This window comes from Peromyscus eremicus, chromosome 1, assembly GCF_949786415.1.
Source record: "Peromyscus eremicus chromosome 1, PerEre_H2_v1, whole genome shotgun sequence".
Lineage (NCBI taxonomy): Eukaryota > Metazoa > Chordata > Mammalia > Rodentia > Cricetidae > Peromyscus > Peromyscus eremicus.
In genome coordinates, this window is record NC_081416.1 from 151302536 (window position 1) to 151321038 (window position 18503).

The following is an 18503-nucleotide window of genomic DNA, read 5'->3' on the forward strand; positions in this document are numbered from 1 at the left end:
GACATTTCATGTATGTAATCCCCACGTAGATGTATGTTGCCCTTTTCTGATCTGTACTTTACGAAAGATGTACTGTATGGTCCAGAGAGTGAAGTATGGCAGCCATACTTTTGATTTTGAATGAATGGGCTTCTTAAAAACACAGCAGCTAGCAGCTAGCAGGTGCACAGATAGCAGTGCGTCCATCATTAAACGGAGCACTGAAAACATCTGGCAGAAATTGACTGAGGAAGTCAGCTGGAGTCCTCAGTACAGTAAAAGAACATTACACCGTATAGAGATGACACCGTCAAGTCAAGGGCTTACAGCATCCATCAGAATCGGACTGGGGAAGTTGAGGCATCAGCTGAGTCCTGCTTGAGCTTTTTCTCCATGTTTGAGCTCCCCGTGGCTGAACTTGTGACTTCCCCAGGCACTTCTGTGTCACGGGGTGGACAGTAGTGACATCTGTTAGGAATAGTTCACCTTCCAGCTGTTCTCGACGACGACGTGATGTTTTACTCCTGGGGTGCTTTGCTGTCCTCTTCCCTCCCTGTCACAGGGATGGGACCAGTCCTTGGAAGACACCTTTAGACAAACATGATTAGGTCTGAACTGGGGATGGGACAACACTGCTCCCAGAGCCAACTTCTCAGTGAGCTCAAACAGCGTGACAGTTGACCAGTACAATGTATTTTATAACATGTAAGTAATCTGGGTTTTTCAGTCTCCCCTTCTCTCCCTTCCCCTCCTCCCCTTTTCTCCCCCCCCCCCTTCTTCTTTTGAGACATGCCCAGGTGGTCTGGAACTCCTGATCCTCCTGCCCTTTTCTCCCCCCCCCCCCCACTTCTTCTTTTGAGACATGCCCAGGTGGTCTGGAACTCATGATCCTCCTCCCCTTTTCTCCCCCCCCCCACTTCTTCTTTTGAGACATGCCCAGGTGGTCTGGAACTCCTGATCCTCCTCCCCTTTTCTCCCCCCCCCCCCCTTCTTCTTTTGAGACATGCCCAGGTGGTCTGGAACTCCTGATCCTCCTGCCCTTTTCTCCCCCCCCCCACTTCTTCTTTTGAGACATGCCCAGGCAGTCTGGAACTCCTGATCCTCCTGCCCTTTTCTCCCCCCCCCCCCCCACTTCTTCTTTTGAGACATGCCCAGGCGGTCTGGAACTCCTGATCCTCCTGCCCTTTTCTCCCCCCCCCCCCACTTCTTCTTTTGAGACATGCCCAGGCGGTCTGGAACTCCTGATCCTCCTGCCCTTTTCTCCCCCCCCCCACTTCTTCTTTTGAGACATGCCCAGGCGGTCTGGAACTCCTGATCCTCCTGCCCTGGTCTCCCAGATGCTGGACCTGCAGAGGCTGCAGCCACACCTGGCTGCTCTCCCATCCTTCCTTCCAGCCTTCTCCCCTCTGTTTCTGCCCGGGGTGCCTTCCTTCAAAGAAAGTATGTACTGAGCATATACTGAAGGCTTGTCTCAGATGGGGATCTCAGTGCAGAGAAAGGACCAGACAAAGCCCTGGACTTGACATTCTGACCTTTAATAGTAGCCGCTACAGCTGACAAGAATTACAGGGGCTGGAGAGATGGCTCGGTGCTTGAAAGTACTTGCTGCTCTTGTAGAGGACCAGGGTCAGTTCTCGGCACTCTCAAGATGGTCTACAACCATCTGTAATTCCAGTCCCAGGGGATCCAACTCCCTCTCTGGCCTCTGTGGACATCAGACACCCATGTGGTGCACAGACATCTATACAAAACACTCATACATAAAGATAAGTGAATCTTTTAAAAAATGATAGGTTCTAGTGGTTTAACAGTCAGAATTGACATCAAAACCGGGTTCTTGGACTTGGGGAGGAAGGTTCAGTCAGTGAAGGGATTGCTGTGCAGCATGAGGACCCGAGTTCCATCCCCAGAACCCATGTGGTTAAAAGCAGGCCAGCCTAGCCTGCTTGGTGAGGTCCAGGCCTTTGAGAGACTCTTGTCTCAACAGCCAAAGTGGATAGCTCCTAAGGAGTGGCAGCTGAAGTTACCTTTGGCTTGTACTCACACACACACACACACACACACACACACACACACACACAGTGTTTCTCCTGATAAGCAGCCATCTTTAGGTTGTAGGGCATGGCTTAGGTGGAGCAGGGAGGCGGCGACTCCCTTGGCTGCTGCCTCCTGGTCCTCTAGCTAGTGTATATGCAGTGCATGCGTCTGGATTTCTTTATGGCCTAGAGCAAATTTGTTTTCACACTTAACTGACTAGTTGGACTCTAAAGTCAATAGGTCGATGTCTGGGCTGTGTGGAGTGTAACCTGATTATTGCCCATAAGTGCTACAGTCCATTCCCTCCTTCACACTGCCTGTTCCAAAGAGTGCTGCTTATATGTTTTCTAAGACTCCACTGGATCATATCTGTATTTTTGCCACAGAGTATTCTTTTTTAAAAAATGTGTTCATGTGTATCTGTATATGGTTATGTGCACATGAATGCAGTGCCCTTAGAGGCTGGAAGAGGGCATTGGATCCCCTAGAGCTGGAAATGAACTCTGGTCCTCGGCAGGAGCTACAGGTGCTCCTAGTTGCTGAGTTTCTCTGCAGCCCCGACATTCATATTTTAGAGGTGAGGCTCTTTGATGTCATCTGACCCAAATGTGTCTTTACAGATTGGGACACTGAGGTTCAGAGTCATTGAGCCACACAGGCCGGCTTAGGGAGTTTGCCTGTGACCCTCTGGGGTGTCTCTGCCTGATGGTGCTGAGTGGCTTTCCTCCAGAGAGGTATTACATAGAACACTCTTCTTTTTGAGTGTGTACTCTGTGCCTGCTGCTTACCACACCACTGTGAGTAAGCACAGCCATCCTGAAGCAGGGTGTCTCTATTTTTACCATGAAGAAGCTCGGCTTCTGGAGGTACCATGACTTTGTCAAGGTCACCCAGTGTAGGGGAGTTCCTGATATGGCTTTGTGCCCTTCAGCTGAGAGGTTTGTGTCTGCAGAGGCTTAGGGTGCAGCAGTTGTAGTGGGCCTTGAAAGTGAATGCATTAGATGTCTTCCACATCAATCTTGGTTCTGATGATGGCAGTGGAGGGCTTTAGGGGAATATTCTTCTAAGCATCTAGAATCATTTGGGGCCCCAGTGCTCATCCTAGACCTTCTGGGTAAAGCCTTTGGGGGGCAGCTCAGGAATCTGCCTCCTGACTTGCCTTTATGTCTAAACTGCAGTGCTGGGGGAACTGAGGGGCAGGCAGTCATGGGTTTAAACACATATTATTGTGTGTGTCCAGGGTTTAAACACATGTTATTGCGTGTGTCCACGCGTGCTGTGTGAGTCCGTTCTGTCCTTCATCCTTGATGTGGGTTCCATTGATGTGGGTTCTGGGACTTGAGTGCAGGTCTCCAGGCTTGTGCAGTAGAGGCTCAGCCTGTTGAGCATCCTGCTGGCCTGGGAATCTGGATTTTCACTGGTGCCTTGCCAACAGCAAAATTAGAAAGTTTTAGACTCGGAAATTTACACAAACTAAAGCAGCTACAGCTACTTAAGCAAACTGAAAAGCTTCAAACAAGAAGACTTTGGGGGTAGGCTGAGGTGGTTTCAATCAAAGAATCATGAATAACATTATTTTGGGGTGCTTGGTCTTCTTCCCCTCTGTCCCCAAAGCTGTTTTAGCAGCTAGTGTGTAGCAGGCACTCGGCTAACACGGCTGATAGACTGCATTCAGGCATCACATGCTGACTAATTCTCTAAGACAGTATTAGGACTTTCCTTTCCTTTCCTTGCTTTCCAGATAAAGCTGTACACCAAGCATGGGACTTTGAAGTATCAGACGGACTGTGCTCCTAACAACGGCTACTTTATGATCCCCTTGTACGATAAGGTAAGAGGAAGAGGGACTTCAGTCTCCATCGAGTGGCTCTTATGATAGGAAGTAATTAATTAGCACCCCCAAATGACTGTGGTGGCCAGGAACGTGGCCTTCCCCCACGTGCAAACACTTATTTGTATTGTAATGATCAGTGGAATGCAGATTTCTCACGGTTGGGTGGATTCAGTGGGGCACATTTGGCAGTATCTCCAGACATTCCAGCCCTCACAGCCTCCCAGGGATGCTGCAGGCAACTTAGCAGAGGAGGGCAGGAGCGAGCTGGACAGCTCTCCGTGCTGGGGTTTACTCCAGCCGTCACACGGGCCAGGATCGAAAGGCTCGGACCTCATAGAGTCTTGTGTTTACTTTTCAGAAACATTTATTTTCTGTGTACTGTGTGTGTGTGTGTGTGTGTGTGTGTGTGTGTGTGTGTGTGTGTGTGAGAGAGAGAGAGAGAGAGAGAGAGAGGGTTTAGATCAGAGGACAACCTCTGGGAATCAGCTCTCTCCTTCTACCTTTTTGTGGGTCCCAGGAATCAGGCTTGCATGGCAAGCTCTTTATCCACTGTGATATGTTGCCAGCCCAAGTCTTTACAACTCACAAATGGGCTTCTACATTGGCAGTCTCCTTGTTGCTAGATGGAAATTTCTGGGTGTCCAGCTTCAGCTGGCTGCCCCTGGAAGGGAATCCAGCTGCCACCATTTAGAAGAGCCTGGTGTAGGGTTTGTTTCAGATGGCACTGTTCAGGTAAAGTGATCACAGTCTACTCCATCCACCAGGCCTTCAGGTCTCCTGCCTTCACCTTTCATGGTTTGCCTTGTAGGGGGATTTCATCCTGAAGATTGAGCCTCCCCTGGGCTGGAGTTTTGGTAAGTGAGCTGAGTAACAGAGCCCTTTGCAGGGGGACCACACTGCACGCTGACTGTCCTTTTCTTAAAAAGGCATCCTTTGTGGTCTGTACCTCTTTCTGCAAAAGCTGCCTTGGCAGCTTCAGTTCATTGCACAATCTAGACAAGCACTGGGGCCTTCTTCCTGTCCCTGGACCAGGGCTATTTATGCTCTTGGGTCTCACTGTGCAGCCCAAGCTAGCCTCAGACTCAGCGTCTTCCTCTGTCAGCCTCCTGCAGTTGAGGCTACAGATGTGTGCTACAGTGTCTGGCCCCTCCCTCCCTCTAACATAAGGGAAGTGTTTAAACATTGTCAGATTTGCCATCAGAATCCAGATGTGCATGGGACTGGAGTTGATGGCTGTGTGGAGGGGAGACTTGTCCTGGGGCAGTGGATGAGCCTAACTGTAGCCTGGGCACGAGAGTGGCACCTGAGGGCTTCTTTTCCAAGACAGAAGGGCACCTGCAGCTCCTTTTTCCAGGGGAGCCCTATTTCAGGAAAGTTGGGGCACCGGTTGCTGCATCCCAGGAAACTGGAGGGGGCCAGCCAGCCAGATGATGGGAGCAGAGGTCCTTTCCTGGCCTGAGGCTTGCTTCTGCTCCTCCTGTCTGGGCTTCTTACTGTGCTATGCTTCCAGATACGGGCAGGGACTGTACAGAGTCACTCAAGTTTTCTTCTCTCTCTCTCTGTTTTTCTTCTTCTTCTTCTTCTTCTTCTTCTTCTTCTTCTTCTTCTTCTTCTTCTTCTCCTCCTCCTCCTCCTTCTTCTTCTTCTTCCTCCTCCTCCTCCTCCTTCCTCCTCCTCCTCCTCCTCCTCCTTTTCCTCTTCTTCTTCTTCTTCTTCTTCTTCTTCTTCTTCTTCTTCTTCTTCTTTTTTTTTTTTTTTTTTGAGACAGGATTTCTCTGTGTAGCCCTGGCTGTCCTAGAACTAGCTCTGTAGATCAGGCTGGCCTTGAATTCACAGAGATCCACCTGCCTCTGCCTCCCAAGTGCTAGGATTAAAGGCATGCCAGCTCTTCTCTTTTTTTAATGGAGGGCATTTTTACAAAGTGCACATACCTGCCTAGTTACCGGATAATAAGATAGAACTGTCAGACCCCAGAAACCTGCCACAGTGTCCACTGACCTGTAGTGCTCACCTTCCAGAAGGACAGGTGCTCTATTTTCTTTGTGTGTTAAGGATTGAACCCAGGGGTCTTGTGTATATGATGTTTCCAACCCTTTAACAGTTTTGCTTTCTGTGTGTGTGTGTGTGTGTGTGTGTGTGTGTGTGTGTGTGTGTGTGTTTGTGTTTGTTTTCATTTTGCTATGGGGTGACACAAGTTTTCCAGACTGGTCTTGAACTCTTCATTGCCCATGCAAGCCTTGATCTTACAATCTTTCTGCTTCAGCCTCCCAAGTATCTGGGATTAGAGCCTGAACCCCCATGCTCTGTGCATTTTGTTTTGAACTTGAGCTAAATGAAATCATGCAGGCTGCCTTTCATGTCTGGTTTCTTCTAGTCTTGTTTATGATATTTGTCTTTATTGTGTGTGGCTCTAGGTCATTTCCTTTGCTGTATAGAATTCTTTTTGTATGTGTACCTGAGTGTCTTAGTTAGGGTTTCTACTGTTGTGATAAACACCATAACCAAAGGCAACTTGGGGAAGAAAGGGTTTATTTCAGCTCACACTCTCAGGTCAATACTCCCTCACTCAGGGAAGTTGAGGCAGGAGCTTGGGGCTGGAACTAAAGTAGAGACCACGGAGGAAATCTACAAAACGGCTTGTTCTCTGTGGCTTGTTCAGCCTGCTTTCTTATACACCCCAAGACCACCTGCCCAGGGGTGGCATCACCCACAGTTGCATGGGTCCTCCCATATCAATCATTAATCAAGAAAATGCTCTACAGACTTGCCCATAGGCCATTTTGATGGAGGCATTTTCTTAAGATTCCCTCTTCCCAGATATGTCTAGGTTTCTGTCAAGTTGACAAAAACAACCAGTAACCCGTGTGCACCCCCCCCCCCCGTGTGTGTGTGTGTGTGTGTGTGTGTGTGTGTGTGTGTGTGTGTATGTATGTGAAGTCCAGATGTTGACGTCAGGCATCTTCTTCAGTCACTTCCCACCTTAGTTTTTGAAGCAAGGTCTCCCACTGAGCCTGAAGCTCACTGGTTTTGCTAAGCAGGCTGGCCAGTGAGCCCCAGGAACCCCCCTCTGTCTCTTCAGCTCTGGGGTACAGATGCATGCTGCTGTGCTGCTGTTCTGGGTCCTTGTGTGTATGGCAAGTGCTTCACTGACCTGGACATCTCCCCAGCTCTTTTCTTGTGTTCTAAAAGCTTAGCTTTAATTTCTATAGCGGTGAGCCTTGCGGTTTTCTCAAGAAAACGCATTGGATTGATAGTGAAGGACCACACGGTCTCCCTCAACTCCCAGGTTTGTGAGGGAGGGGTTGGAAGCGTGGTCAGACAGGTCGGTGGTGTGGTGGTGAGTCAGGGCTGCCTTTCCCCCTTGCCATTGTCCCTGTGGCCTGCAGTGCTCATGTCCCCCTGTGAGCTCCTGTTGCCATGGAGTTGATGGTCCTCTTTAGATCTGGAGCTAGTGTGTGAGACTGGAGTTGTGTCACACACTCTGGAAAGAGCCTTAACCTTTTCATGACTCAGTTTACTTCTTGGTAAATTCTTGTATCTCTGAAGAATGCACTGGACTTGGTGCCTGGTCCATAGTGAATTCTTTGGGGCTGGAGAATGACTCAGTGTAGATGTAACAGTCTTATTAAATAAGAAACACAGAACCAAATGCAGAGTTAAAAGCCCAAGAGGTCAGAGCAGTAGCTAAGAGCTGATACTAAAAACCCTTTCTTACCCTTCGCTGCTGCTGCTGTCCTTCCCCTGAGAAAGAGACCTGCTTCCTGTGTATCTGTCTTTTTATTGACTTTCTGTTCTGCCTTCTCATTGGTTGTAAACCCAACCACATGACCTCCTCGTCACTGCCTGTCTGTACAGACCTCCAGTTCTTCTATGGTTGGTATTGAGATTAAAGGTGTGTGTCTCCATGCTCTCTGTATCCTTGAACACACAGAGATCTGCCTGTCATGTGATCAGGATTAAAGGCATGCGCCACCACTGCCTGGCTTCTGCTATGGCTTGCTATTAGCTCTGACCCCCAGGCAACTTATTTATTAACATACAAATAAAATCACATTTCAGCACAAATGAAATATCACCATACCTCAGTTGGTAAAGTGCTTCTTGTGTAAGCCTGAAGATCTGAGTTCAGATTCACGTCAAAGCCAAGCATGGTGGTCTGTGTCTGTAACCGTAGAGCTGGGTGTTAGAGACCAGAGCATCCCTGGGCTGCTGTTCAGTCAGCCAAGACAAGCTGATAGGTCCAGACGCAGTGAGAGGCCCTGCCTCAAAAGTAAGGTAGGAGCTGTGGAGGAGGACAGCCAAGGTTGACAGTTAGCCTCCACATGCATGCGCACTTACCCACAGGATCATGGACCACAGACACATACATGCACCAGCAACACGTCTGCGCTGCGGTACTCGGGAGCCTGTTCCTTCCCCGGCGGCAGAGTGCCCGGGGCAGCTGGGGTGGGCGGAGACTTGTACCTTTATTTTAGTTCTGATCGTTAAGGGCATTACATGTAGAAAATACTAGACGCCGTCTGACTGGGAAGTGTGTTCCCAGCCCTCATGCTGCCTTCTGTCTCTTGTCCGATTTTCCCCAGAGCCAACCAGTGTGGAGCTGCACGTGGATGGTGTGAGCGACATCTGCACGAAGGGCGGGGACGTCAACTTTGTGTTCACCGGCTTCTCCGTCAATGGAAAGGTGTGGCTCCAGGCTCTGTCGTGTGCCACCTCCTCTCAGCCGTACACAAGTGGGGCTCCTGTGCCCTTAGGTCACGCACAGTGAGCTTCAGGGGTCTGGGCTGTGCGGAAGCCTGGGGTCAGCTTGCTCGTGGGGAGTGGCCCGTGGTGGGGGGCAGGAAGGGAGGGGCGCGTGCCCAGGACCTGAGTTGTTGCACTGCTGTGAGAGCTAAGTGCAGTCCCTCGAGGGGCCTCCTGCCAGAGGGCCTCCTCCTCCTCCTGCTGTGGAGTCTCTGTTGTTAGGAGCTGCTGGGGAGGTTTGGGGACCAGGAGTGACTGGTGTTGACATAAGAGTGCCTGCCCCCAGCTCCGTTCTCATTAGAGCCCTCAGTCTTCCCTCATCAGGCCTCAGATAGAGATGAGGTCCTGTGCTGGTGGTTCTAGTGTGTGGACTTATAAGTATGCTTCTGTGCCGAGAGGGAGGCCACTGTTTCATGTGTGGTTTTCTTAGCGGAAGACGGGGTCTTGGGTAGTTTTCATTCTTAGAGATTTGTAAAATAGTGATGCATTTTTAAAAAGATTTGTTTTATTTTTAATTATGTATGGGTTTGTATATTTGAGTGTGGGTGTCCTTGGAGACCAGAGGCATTGGATCCCCCTGGACCTGGAGTTAAAACAGTTACAGGCTGCCTGATGTGGGTGCTGGGAACTTAACTGCAGGCCTCTGCAAGAGCAGTGTGTCCTCTTACCTAACCACTGAGCAGCCTCCAGCCCCATCGTGATACATGTCTTGTCATAGATTCAGTGATGCAATGCTTGACTGTCCCTCCCCACCCAGCCCTCCTCAAAGGTCTCCTGACTTCATCCTCTTCAAAGCGGCCCTGGCCCAAAGGAAAATGTTGTAGGTGTCACTTGTAGGCAGAAGCGTGAATAAAAACTGCCTGAGCTGCCCGTTGGGTCCTAATGTCCTCCTTCTCACAGGTCCTCAGCAAAGGGCAGCCCCTGGGTCCCGCAGGAGTTCAGGTGTCCCTGAGAAGCACAGGCACTGATACGAAGATCCAGTCCACAGTCACGCAGCCTGGCGGAAAGTGAGTGCTGTCCTGGAGCCTAGTCTGGCTGCTAGGCCAGGCTGTGGCAGGCACGGGGAGCTTGGGTTGAGGGGGCTGGGCTCAGATCCTGATCTGGCCTCTTAAGCAAGTTTATGCTTTCCGAACCCATGTTCCTCTTGAAGTGGGAGTCATCTGACCCACTGTGCAGGAGGTGGGTGATTAATTACCAGCTGCTGTCTGTGAAAGTAGTGTTCCAGTGTTTGCTCCTTGGCTTGGGGGGACAGCTTACTTTACCCCTCTGCTTGCCTTTCTAATTGACAGATGAAGGTAATTAGAGGTCACTGGGAAGATCAGTGTTTGCTGACTACAGGCTAACACAGTTGGGATTAAAGACAGTGTTATATCATTTACATGGAAACCATTTAGTAGTTGGACCTGATGGTTGTTTAGTTAACCTTGAGAATGAAATATAAGGCCGGGCGGTGGTGGCACACGCCTTTAATCCCAGCACTCAGGAGGCAGAGGCAGGCGGATTTCTGTGAGTTTCCTGGGCTACCAAGTGAGTCCCAGCAAAGACGCAAAGCTACACAGAGAAACCTTGTCTCGAAACCCGCCCCTCCCCCCAAAAAAAGAAATATAAAGGGCTGTTTAATTGAACTGTGCAGTCGGGAGAGCTCAGCTGTAACTGTTAGCATATATGTTGGGATTAATACCGGAATAATCGGAGCTGATACTTTTGAAACCATTTAGAGCATTATTACTTCAGTACACAAAACCTAACCAAAATGGTACCTGAAGTTGATAGATTCTAGTGTGTTATCCAACTTAAAAATTACTGTTGTTGACAGGGGTGTGCTTCTTCCTGGCCCAAACCAGGCTGAGTGTCCTTCAGCCAAATTCTTGGGACTGGAAGGGCCTCAGATGTGGGGTTTTCCAGAATTTGGAATGTTTTCATATATGCGGTGTGTTAGCTTTCATGTTTCTGAGCCCCCTACCCCAGTGAGGCACTTGCAGTGAGGCCCCGCCCCTACCACAGTGACACACTTCCTGCAGTGAGCGCCCCCAGTGACACACTTCCTACAGTGAGGCCCCGCCCAGTGACACACTTCCTGCAGTGAGGCCCCGCCCAGTGACACACTTCCTGCAGTGAGGCCCCGTCCCCCACCCCAGTGAGGCACTTCCTGCAGTGAGGCCCCATCCCCCACCCCAGTGAGGCACTTCCTGCAGTGAGCCCCACAAGTGACACACTTCCAGAAGTGAGGCCCCACCCCTACCCCAGTGACACACTTCCTGCAGTGAGGCCCCGCCCCTACCCCAGTGACACACTTCCTGCAGTGAGGCCCCGCCCCTACCCCAGTGACACATTTCCTGCAGTGAGGCCCCGCCCAGTGACACACTTCCTGCAGTGAGGCCTCCCCCACCCCAGTGAGGCACTTCCTGCAGTGAGGTCCCATCCCCCACCCCGGTGACACACTTCCTGCAATGAGGTCTCATCTCCCACCCCAGTGAGGCACTTCCTGCAGTGAGGCCCCATCCCCCACCCCAGTGACACACTTCCTGCAATGAGGTCCCATCCCCCACCCCAGTGACACACTTCCTCCTGTGAGGCTCCTCCCTCCATGTTCCCCACTCCCTCCCAATAGTTCACACCATCCTGAATCCATCAACAGGCCGATCTGTTGGTTAGGCCAAAGCCCTCCTGACCCAGTCACTTCCCAGAGTTCCACCTCTGAACACTGTACAGGAGAACCAAGACTTCAACACATGTGCCTTCAGGGATGAGACTCATATCTGAACATGAACTTCACTTACGTGTGCTCTGTATCTTAAGCATGCAGGCTGAAAGTACTCATACAGAATTTTAAATAATTATTACACTGAACAGTTTCATGGTACAGAGTTTTCCACGTTTGCGGCATTAATGACTCACAGAGTTCTGGAGTGTGGATTTCTTATGTTCAAGCGAAGGATGCCGCAGCTGTCGTTTGCTGCAGACCTTGCCGGGAACTGCCTTGATCCTTCTGAGCTTCTTTGCTCAGAGCACATGTGGGGCCCCGGGGAGTAGAAAGGCTAAACTACCAATGCCAGAAGCCAGTGGTCCCGTCAGCTCTGTTGTAGCAAAGTGGTTCTGAAGCCCTGTCCAGACAGCATTCAAGAGACCACCCGCGGGAGAAGGCAGATACCGCCCGTAGTAAGTTCCTGTGGCAAAATTAGCCTCGGATCGGCAGGTGCCTTGTTCAGGTTGAGCCTGGGAGGGCTCTGGCTGTAGTGTTTGCAGCCCCAGCTCAGCTGGCTGTGGCCTTAGCTTACCTGGAGTCTCCTGTATCTGTATGGGTGCCTTGCTTACATGTCTGCCTGGGCAGCGCGTGCACGCTTGGTGTACGTGGGCAGCAGAAGAGGCATTGGATCCCCTGGAACTGGAGTTATCTACAGTTACAGAACCAAACCTGGGTCCTCTGGAGAGCAGTCAGTGCTCTTAGCTATTGAGACATCTCTCTAGTGCCTACCTTGAATTTTTAGCTCTCCTGTCTCAGCCTCCTGAATACAGGAATTGCAGGTGCATGTCGTCATGCCTGGCTTTAGGCTCGTTCTATGTAGCCATCCGCCCCAGCCTGGGGCTTTGCTTTCTTCTCCCACATAACTCCTCCCTTCCCACTTCTTAGCTTTTAGCGATTTTTTTCTCTCCTCCCCTCTTCTTCCTGTTCATGCCAATCAAATTGCTGATTGTGAGCGTATGCCAGGACTCCTGGAGACGCTGGGCATGTTGGCCCTGTTTGCCAGCAGTGTGCACAGTGCCTCCTTGCTTCCTGGCACATGGGGAGTGTTCAGGGAGTGGGTTTGGACAGAATTGGATTGAGTAGCTACTGGAAACCTACAATAATTCCCACATAATCCCTGTCTAAAACCTGGTTAAGTGATGTGCTGTTTTGTGTTTCTCAGGTTTGCGTTTTTTAAAGTTCTTCCTGGAGATTATGAAATCCTTGCGACTCATCCAACCTGGGCTCTGACGGAGGTAAGCTCTGGCCCATGTCTGTGTGTGTGCTATAGTTTGGAAACAGATGTGGAGATGAATTTAGGATGTGAAATGAAGTCACAGTTTCTCCAGATTCTGGGAGAACTGGGGTGCTGAAGTGTAGGTGTTATTAGGGAGAGCTCCACGCCTCAGCGGATGCTTCTGCTGCTGGTTTCTTCTTTAGGTGACGGTTGTGAAGTCCTCATCCACTATCACCATATTGAGCTAAGTCAACACCAGAAATTCCCAGTGAATTTGTTCTTTCTCTGTCCCAAACAGAAAACTTTAAATATGCTAATTCTTCTAGAGGCCTGTTGCCCATGCTCCCTGGGGAAGGGAGATCTCAAACAGCCTTGTGATTGTTAAGGAGAGAATGGGCTGCATGCCATCACTTCTGAGTGTCAGGAGCAGCAGAAGCGGCTGTGCGAGCCAGAGAAAACTCCTTCTTTCAAGGAGTGAAAAAGCAGTGACTTCCTTTTTGGTTTACATTTTCAACTTTCTTCTGCTTTGTATTTGAAAATTTAATCAAACGTGGTTGAGTGGTAGCAGTGTTCATTGAAAGAGTGTCTGTGCAAGGTGTGATGACTTGTACCTGTGATTCTAGTACTTGGGATGCTGAAACAGGAGGATTGCTGTGAGTTTTGGCCACCCTGGGCTCCATAGTGAGTTCTAAACCAGTCTTGGCTATGGAGTGAGGCCTTATCTCAAAACAAAAAAACAATCAAAAAGCCCAAATACTATCTAAAAGGTTATAAACATTTGAAATGCCATATAAAGAGTGATTTATAAAATATTATAGTAATTAAATATTCTTGAATACAGACAAACAATAAAGCAAAGCGTGGTGTTGTGAGGCTGACAGTCATTTGGCAGGGGTCAGTGCCCGTGGCCCCGGTTCTATTTTGTCATCGTGGGGTGTTGGTTACCCTGAGGGAGCAGGGGTTCTGGCCCTCGCTTTGTGTCTGTCAGGTTTCGTTAGCAGGGGCATCGCTCGGTTTCTGTGAATTGCATTCTGTAGAAAGCCGCACTGCAACAAAAAGGGGAAACGGTTGGAGGGGCCAGAGAGAGGCTCAGGGTGAAGGTGCTTGCTGCCAAGCCTAAAGACCCGAGTTCAATTCCTGGGACCCACGTGGTGGGAGGGGAGACTCTTGGTTGTCCTCCAACCTCCCTGTGTGCTCTGCATGGCCACTCCTCAACAAATAAGTATTTCAGATGTAGGAAGGCGGACTGTAAGAAGAGCATGAAAGAAGGGAACTGTCGGTGCTGAGTTGCCACGCACACAGGCGGTTACTTCCATTTCCCCACACTTCTTGTCATCCACTTTGCATAGGAAGAAGCATTGCAGGGCTGGGAGATGGCTCAGGGGGTAAAGGCTTGCCGTGCAGACCTGACAACTTGAGTTTGGATTTCAAAACCCACATAAAAGATGACTGGTGTGTGTATGTAATCCCGGTGACCCATGGGGAGACGGGAGGCCAAGACAGGAGCATCCCTCACAGCTCCTGGGCACCAGTCTGGTGTGCACAGCTGGAACCACAAGCCACTGCCTCAGACAAGGTGGAAGGCTGGGACAGACACTGGCCTTGGCCGCTGGCCCTCCACGCGCACTCCATCACATGCCTGTCTGCATCTCCAGAGCAGCTGCAGTGTTCTCTGTAGCCAGCCCTCCTTGACCGGGGGCTCTGTGTTCATTGCTTCAACCAGTCTCAGATTCCACCAGCTGTGGACTGGACATACATATGGGCATTTTTCTTATTCTTGAGTCCTAAATGGTAAGTATTGCTTGTTTAGCCTTGGCCTTGTGTTGGGCACGGTAACTAATGGAGGTTTAGTCTTCAGGGGATGTGCATAGCCTCTGCACACACAGTGTGCCATTAAATAAAAGGGACATGGGCACCTGAGGATGTCTGAGTCTGGAAGTCCAGGGTCAGTTCCTGTGGCTCTGGAGGGATGCCTGTGTCTGTAATTTTATTAGGAACTGCTTTGTTAAAAATGTTAGCATGTCCTTGTGCTGTTGGATATTCTGAAAGGATTTATTTATGTCTATTTCTTTTAGAGATTGTCACACTGTAGCCCAGACTGGCTTCATATTCACAATAATCTTCGTACTCTAGCTTCCTGATTGCTGGTGTAAGCCACTGTGTCGGGCTGTCAGGGTTTAGTGTATTGAAGCTAAGGCCTCTTCCTTTTTCTAGGCAAGTACCACAGTGCGGGTGACGAACTCCAATGCTAACGCAGCTGGTCCCCTCGTAGTGGCTGGCTATAATGTATCTGGCTCTGTCCGCAGTGATGGGGAGCCCATGAAAGGGGTGAAGTTTCTTCTCTTTTCTTCTTTAGTGAGCAAAGAGGTAAGCAAAGAAAAATGAAGAGCCAAGATTGGGGGGTGGGGGGATGTTGGGGAGTGGCAGGCTGGGGCTTACTGTTGGTTTGTGACCTGGATGTTTAAGAGCACAGTCTCATGGACTGTCTTCACCGCGAGGCTGTGGATAGGGAGATGCTCGGGCTTTTACCAGGTTCACACAGTATCGGGTTCTAACACCTGCTGCTCTGTGGCGTCTTGGGGTGTCACTTCTCTTCCTTGGCCAGTTTTCTTACTGTTAGGGGGAGGCTCACCATTTTTCCTAAGAAGATGCTCATTTTTAAACTCTGAGGCTGGGTGTAGAGATTTGGGTTCCGTTTGCCTTCATTGACCTCTGCAGGTTGGCCTGGCCTTGTGTGTGGCTGTTGGGTAATCAGAACATGGAAATTTCTTCTTCCCTGACATAGGACGTCCTGGGCTGCAATGTGTCCCCAGTGTCCGGGTTCCAGCCCCCGGATGAGAGCCTGGTTTATCTGTGCTATGCGGTCTCCAAAGAAGATGGCTCATTTTCTTTCTATTCCTTGCCAAGTGGGGGCTACACTGTGGTGAGTGAGTGGGTTTCTATCTGTACAGGACACTATGTGTGAGAAGAGCCTATGCCCTCTGGGCGTTGGGTGAGTCAGCATTCAGTATGATGACACACTGCTTGAGGTAAACCAACCTAAAGGAATGAAGGTTTCTCTTGGATCATGGTTTCAGTTTCTGGCTGATTATCCTCTTGCTCTTGGGACTGAGGAGAAGCAGTAGCTGTGGTTGAAGCCTGTGGTAGAGGAAATCTATTCACTTCCTGGAGGCTGGGGTGACAGAATTGGGGAGAGCAGAAGAGCTGGGATTCTGACTCGCCCTCAGGGGCACACTGCCAGTGACCTGACTTCCTTCCGTCAGGCCCTGGCTCCGACAGCTGCTACCACCTCCCAGCGGTGCTGACAAGTATGCCTCCAGCACAGGAGTTGACATTGCAACATGACCCTGTTATCTCCAGATGTGTTGGGCCACATCCGTAGCTATCCTGGGGGACACGTGGCACATGGGCTGCATGTTGGACATGTCTGCTAGCACATGGGCTTTGGGGCCTTTAAGATCCAGATCAGTCGTAGATACTGAATGGCCAAAGGGTGGGCCTCTCATTCATGAGCACTTGGCCTAGTAAGGATAGGTTGAGTGTCCCTAAAACTAAAAAAACCCATATCTAAAACACTCCAAAATCTAAATAACTATTGAGTTTGCCATCGGCCTCAGTCTGTTTGTCTGTAAGGTGTGTGTGGAATGTAGTGGATCTCAGGTTCAGACTTGGACCTGTCCACAAGGTAGACCTGTCCACCTACAGTTGCAAGCATGTTTGCCCTGGTGATCACAGCCTGTACTGAAGATGAGACATGGGCTCTTCTGTCACAGTGTAGTGCAGGGCTTCCCCTTAGACCAGCAGCTGGAGTCACATTCCTCTGGGTTGTTTTGGCTGCTAGACCTGGGTGAACACTGACTTAGGACTGTGCTGTACACTCTTCCTAATCACTTGACCCCTTCTTCCAGGTGCCGTTCTATAGAGGGGAGAGGATCACCTTTGACGTGGCACCTTCCAGGCTTGACTTCACCGTGGAGCACGACAGCTTGAGAATCGAGGTGAAGCTCTGGAGGCAGGCGTTTGGGTTCCCAGCCCTGGGCACAGATGTCGCAAACATGTCCACCTCAACACCCTGTCCAGATGGCTATTGGAGGAAGTGGGACTCTGTGGCTTAGCTTGGGGTACACTGGATCTACCACCTCTCTTACACAGCATCTCCATCTTGCAGAACTAGCTAAGCCCTGGTCGGTGCTGCTCCTTCAGTGAGATGTGCCCACAGAATGCCTGTGGCTTGTGCTTTGAGTTCTGTTCCACTTTGGTTGTACAGTTGGGGCCTAGTGAGTCAACAGTCTTTCTGGACGTTGCATTTTAGTGACGGGAAGAGCCAGTGCCTGTTTAGATAAGCAAGTTGGTGTGTTAGAAGCGGGTAAGTGCTCTCTGGAACAGAAGAAGGGCTGTGCAGGGCAGGGACACAGGGCTGCATGTTATGTCAGGAGTCCTCTCCCTGAAGGTAACACTGAGCTACTGTCTGAAGGGGAGCAGGTGTTATACCCAAAATTTGTGGTGAATGCAAAGGTCTCAAGGCAGGAGTATGCCTAGAGAGTTCAAGGCACCCTGAGGAGGCCAGGGGAGCTGAAGTGGAGGGGAGGATGGAAGCTTGGAGAGGTGATGGCGTAGAGCTTGGCTGGCCACTTTCCTCTTATGCTGCTGGGAGTTGGGTACTGCTGAGGAGAGGTGTGATGAGGAAAGCTAGCCTGGGCCGTAACCGTGTGAGCTCAGGAGAGCATGGCCCATGTGGTAGGAGGACATGGTGAGGTGTTCAGAAGACATGGAAAATGTGTTTTCATCATTCTTCTCAGTCTTTAATTACAGAATAGAATTACAGAAAGCTGGCAGCTTGCAACATAGAGGAAGTGCCCAAGGGTACCTGGCGGTGGTGCTAATGAAAAGTTATTCTCTGGTTTTTATAATGCACTGAAAAGCAATCCACTAAAACAGCGCAGTCAGGAGAGCTGGCCCCACCTTCTGAGGTTGCGTAGGACAACTAAATGTAGGCCAGGAGGCCAGGAAAATGAGCACTGAGCCTTTATTGCCTGTACAACCTTGCAGGAAGGGTGTAGCAGGTACTTGGGCAAAGTACCCAGATGGTGGTCAAATGCAAGTTTTAACCTGAAGTGTGTGGAGTTTCAAGTGAGGGCCTAGAACATTCCATCACACCAGGGAAGCCTCCCCGTTTCATCTGTGTGCTTTAGCACCTGGCACATAGTAAGTGTTGAAAACGTTTGTTGGATATGTGAGTTAATAAGTGGATAGACAGCTAGTTCACCACTTCCTTTCAGAAGGATTATCCCCGAATAAAAAGGAAGCCATTTTCTTACTCCTCCTCTCCCTTCCCCTGCACTCTTCCCTTTTGGTTTTGAGGCAGTACCACTGGCCTTAAACTTATGATCCTCCTGACTTAGCCACCCGAGTGCTGAGATGGCAGGTGTGTGCCACCCGAGTGCTGAGATCACAGGTGTGTGCCACCCGAGTGCTGAGATCGCAGGTGTGTGCCACCCAAGTGCTGAGATCGCAGATGTGTGCCGCCCGAGTGCTGAGTGCCACCCGAGTGCTGAGATTGCAGGTGTGTGCCACCCGAGTGCTGAGATCACAGGTGTGTGCCGCCCGAGTGCTGAGTGCCACCCGAGTGCTGAGATCACGGGTGTGTGCCACCCGAGTGCTGAGATGGCAGGTGTGTGCCACCCGAGTGCTGAGATCGTGGGTGTGTGCCACCCGAGTGCTGAGATCACGGGTGTGTGCCGCCCGAGTGCTGAGATCGCAGGTGTGTGCCGCCCGAGTGCTGAGATGGCAGGTGTGTGCCACCAGAGTGCTGAGATGGCAGGTGTGTGCCGCCCGAGTGCTGAGATCGCAGGTGTGTGCCGCCCGAGTGCTGAGATGGCAGGTGTGTGCCACCCGAGTGCTGAGATGGCAGGTGTGTGCCACCCGAGTGCTGAGATCGCAGGTGTGTG

The 18503-nt window shown here is 50.5% G+C and overlaps 1 protein-coding gene across 13 annotated transcripts in view; it reads left to right on the forward strand.

Moving 5' to 3' along the window:
- The window catches only part of LOC131919912 (BOS complex subunit NOMO1), a 120280-nt gene that overhangs the window by 1553 nt on the left and 100224 nt on the right, over positions 1-18503 (forward strand). For all 13 annotated transcript variants that reach the window (XR_009381470.1, XR_009381472.1, XR_009381479.1 and 10 more), the window contains exons 2-9: positions 3758-3847; positions 4659-4704; positions 8434-8534; positions 9494-9600; positions 12502-12574; positions 14770-14922; positions 15341-15478; positions 16464-16553. Coding sequence is in view for 4 of the 13 variants with exons in the window: in XM_059274353.1 (XP_059130336.1) it covers positions 3758-3847; positions 4659-4704; positions 8434-8534; positions 9494-9600; positions 12502-12574; positions 14770-14922; positions 15341-15478; positions 16464-16553 (798 nt within the window). In the remaining 9 variants the exon portion in view is untranslated. The remainder of the gene's footprint in view (positions 1-3757; positions 3848-4658; positions 4705-8433; positions 8535-9493; positions 9601-12501; positions 12575-14769; positions 14923-15340; positions 15479-16463; positions 16554-18503) is intronic.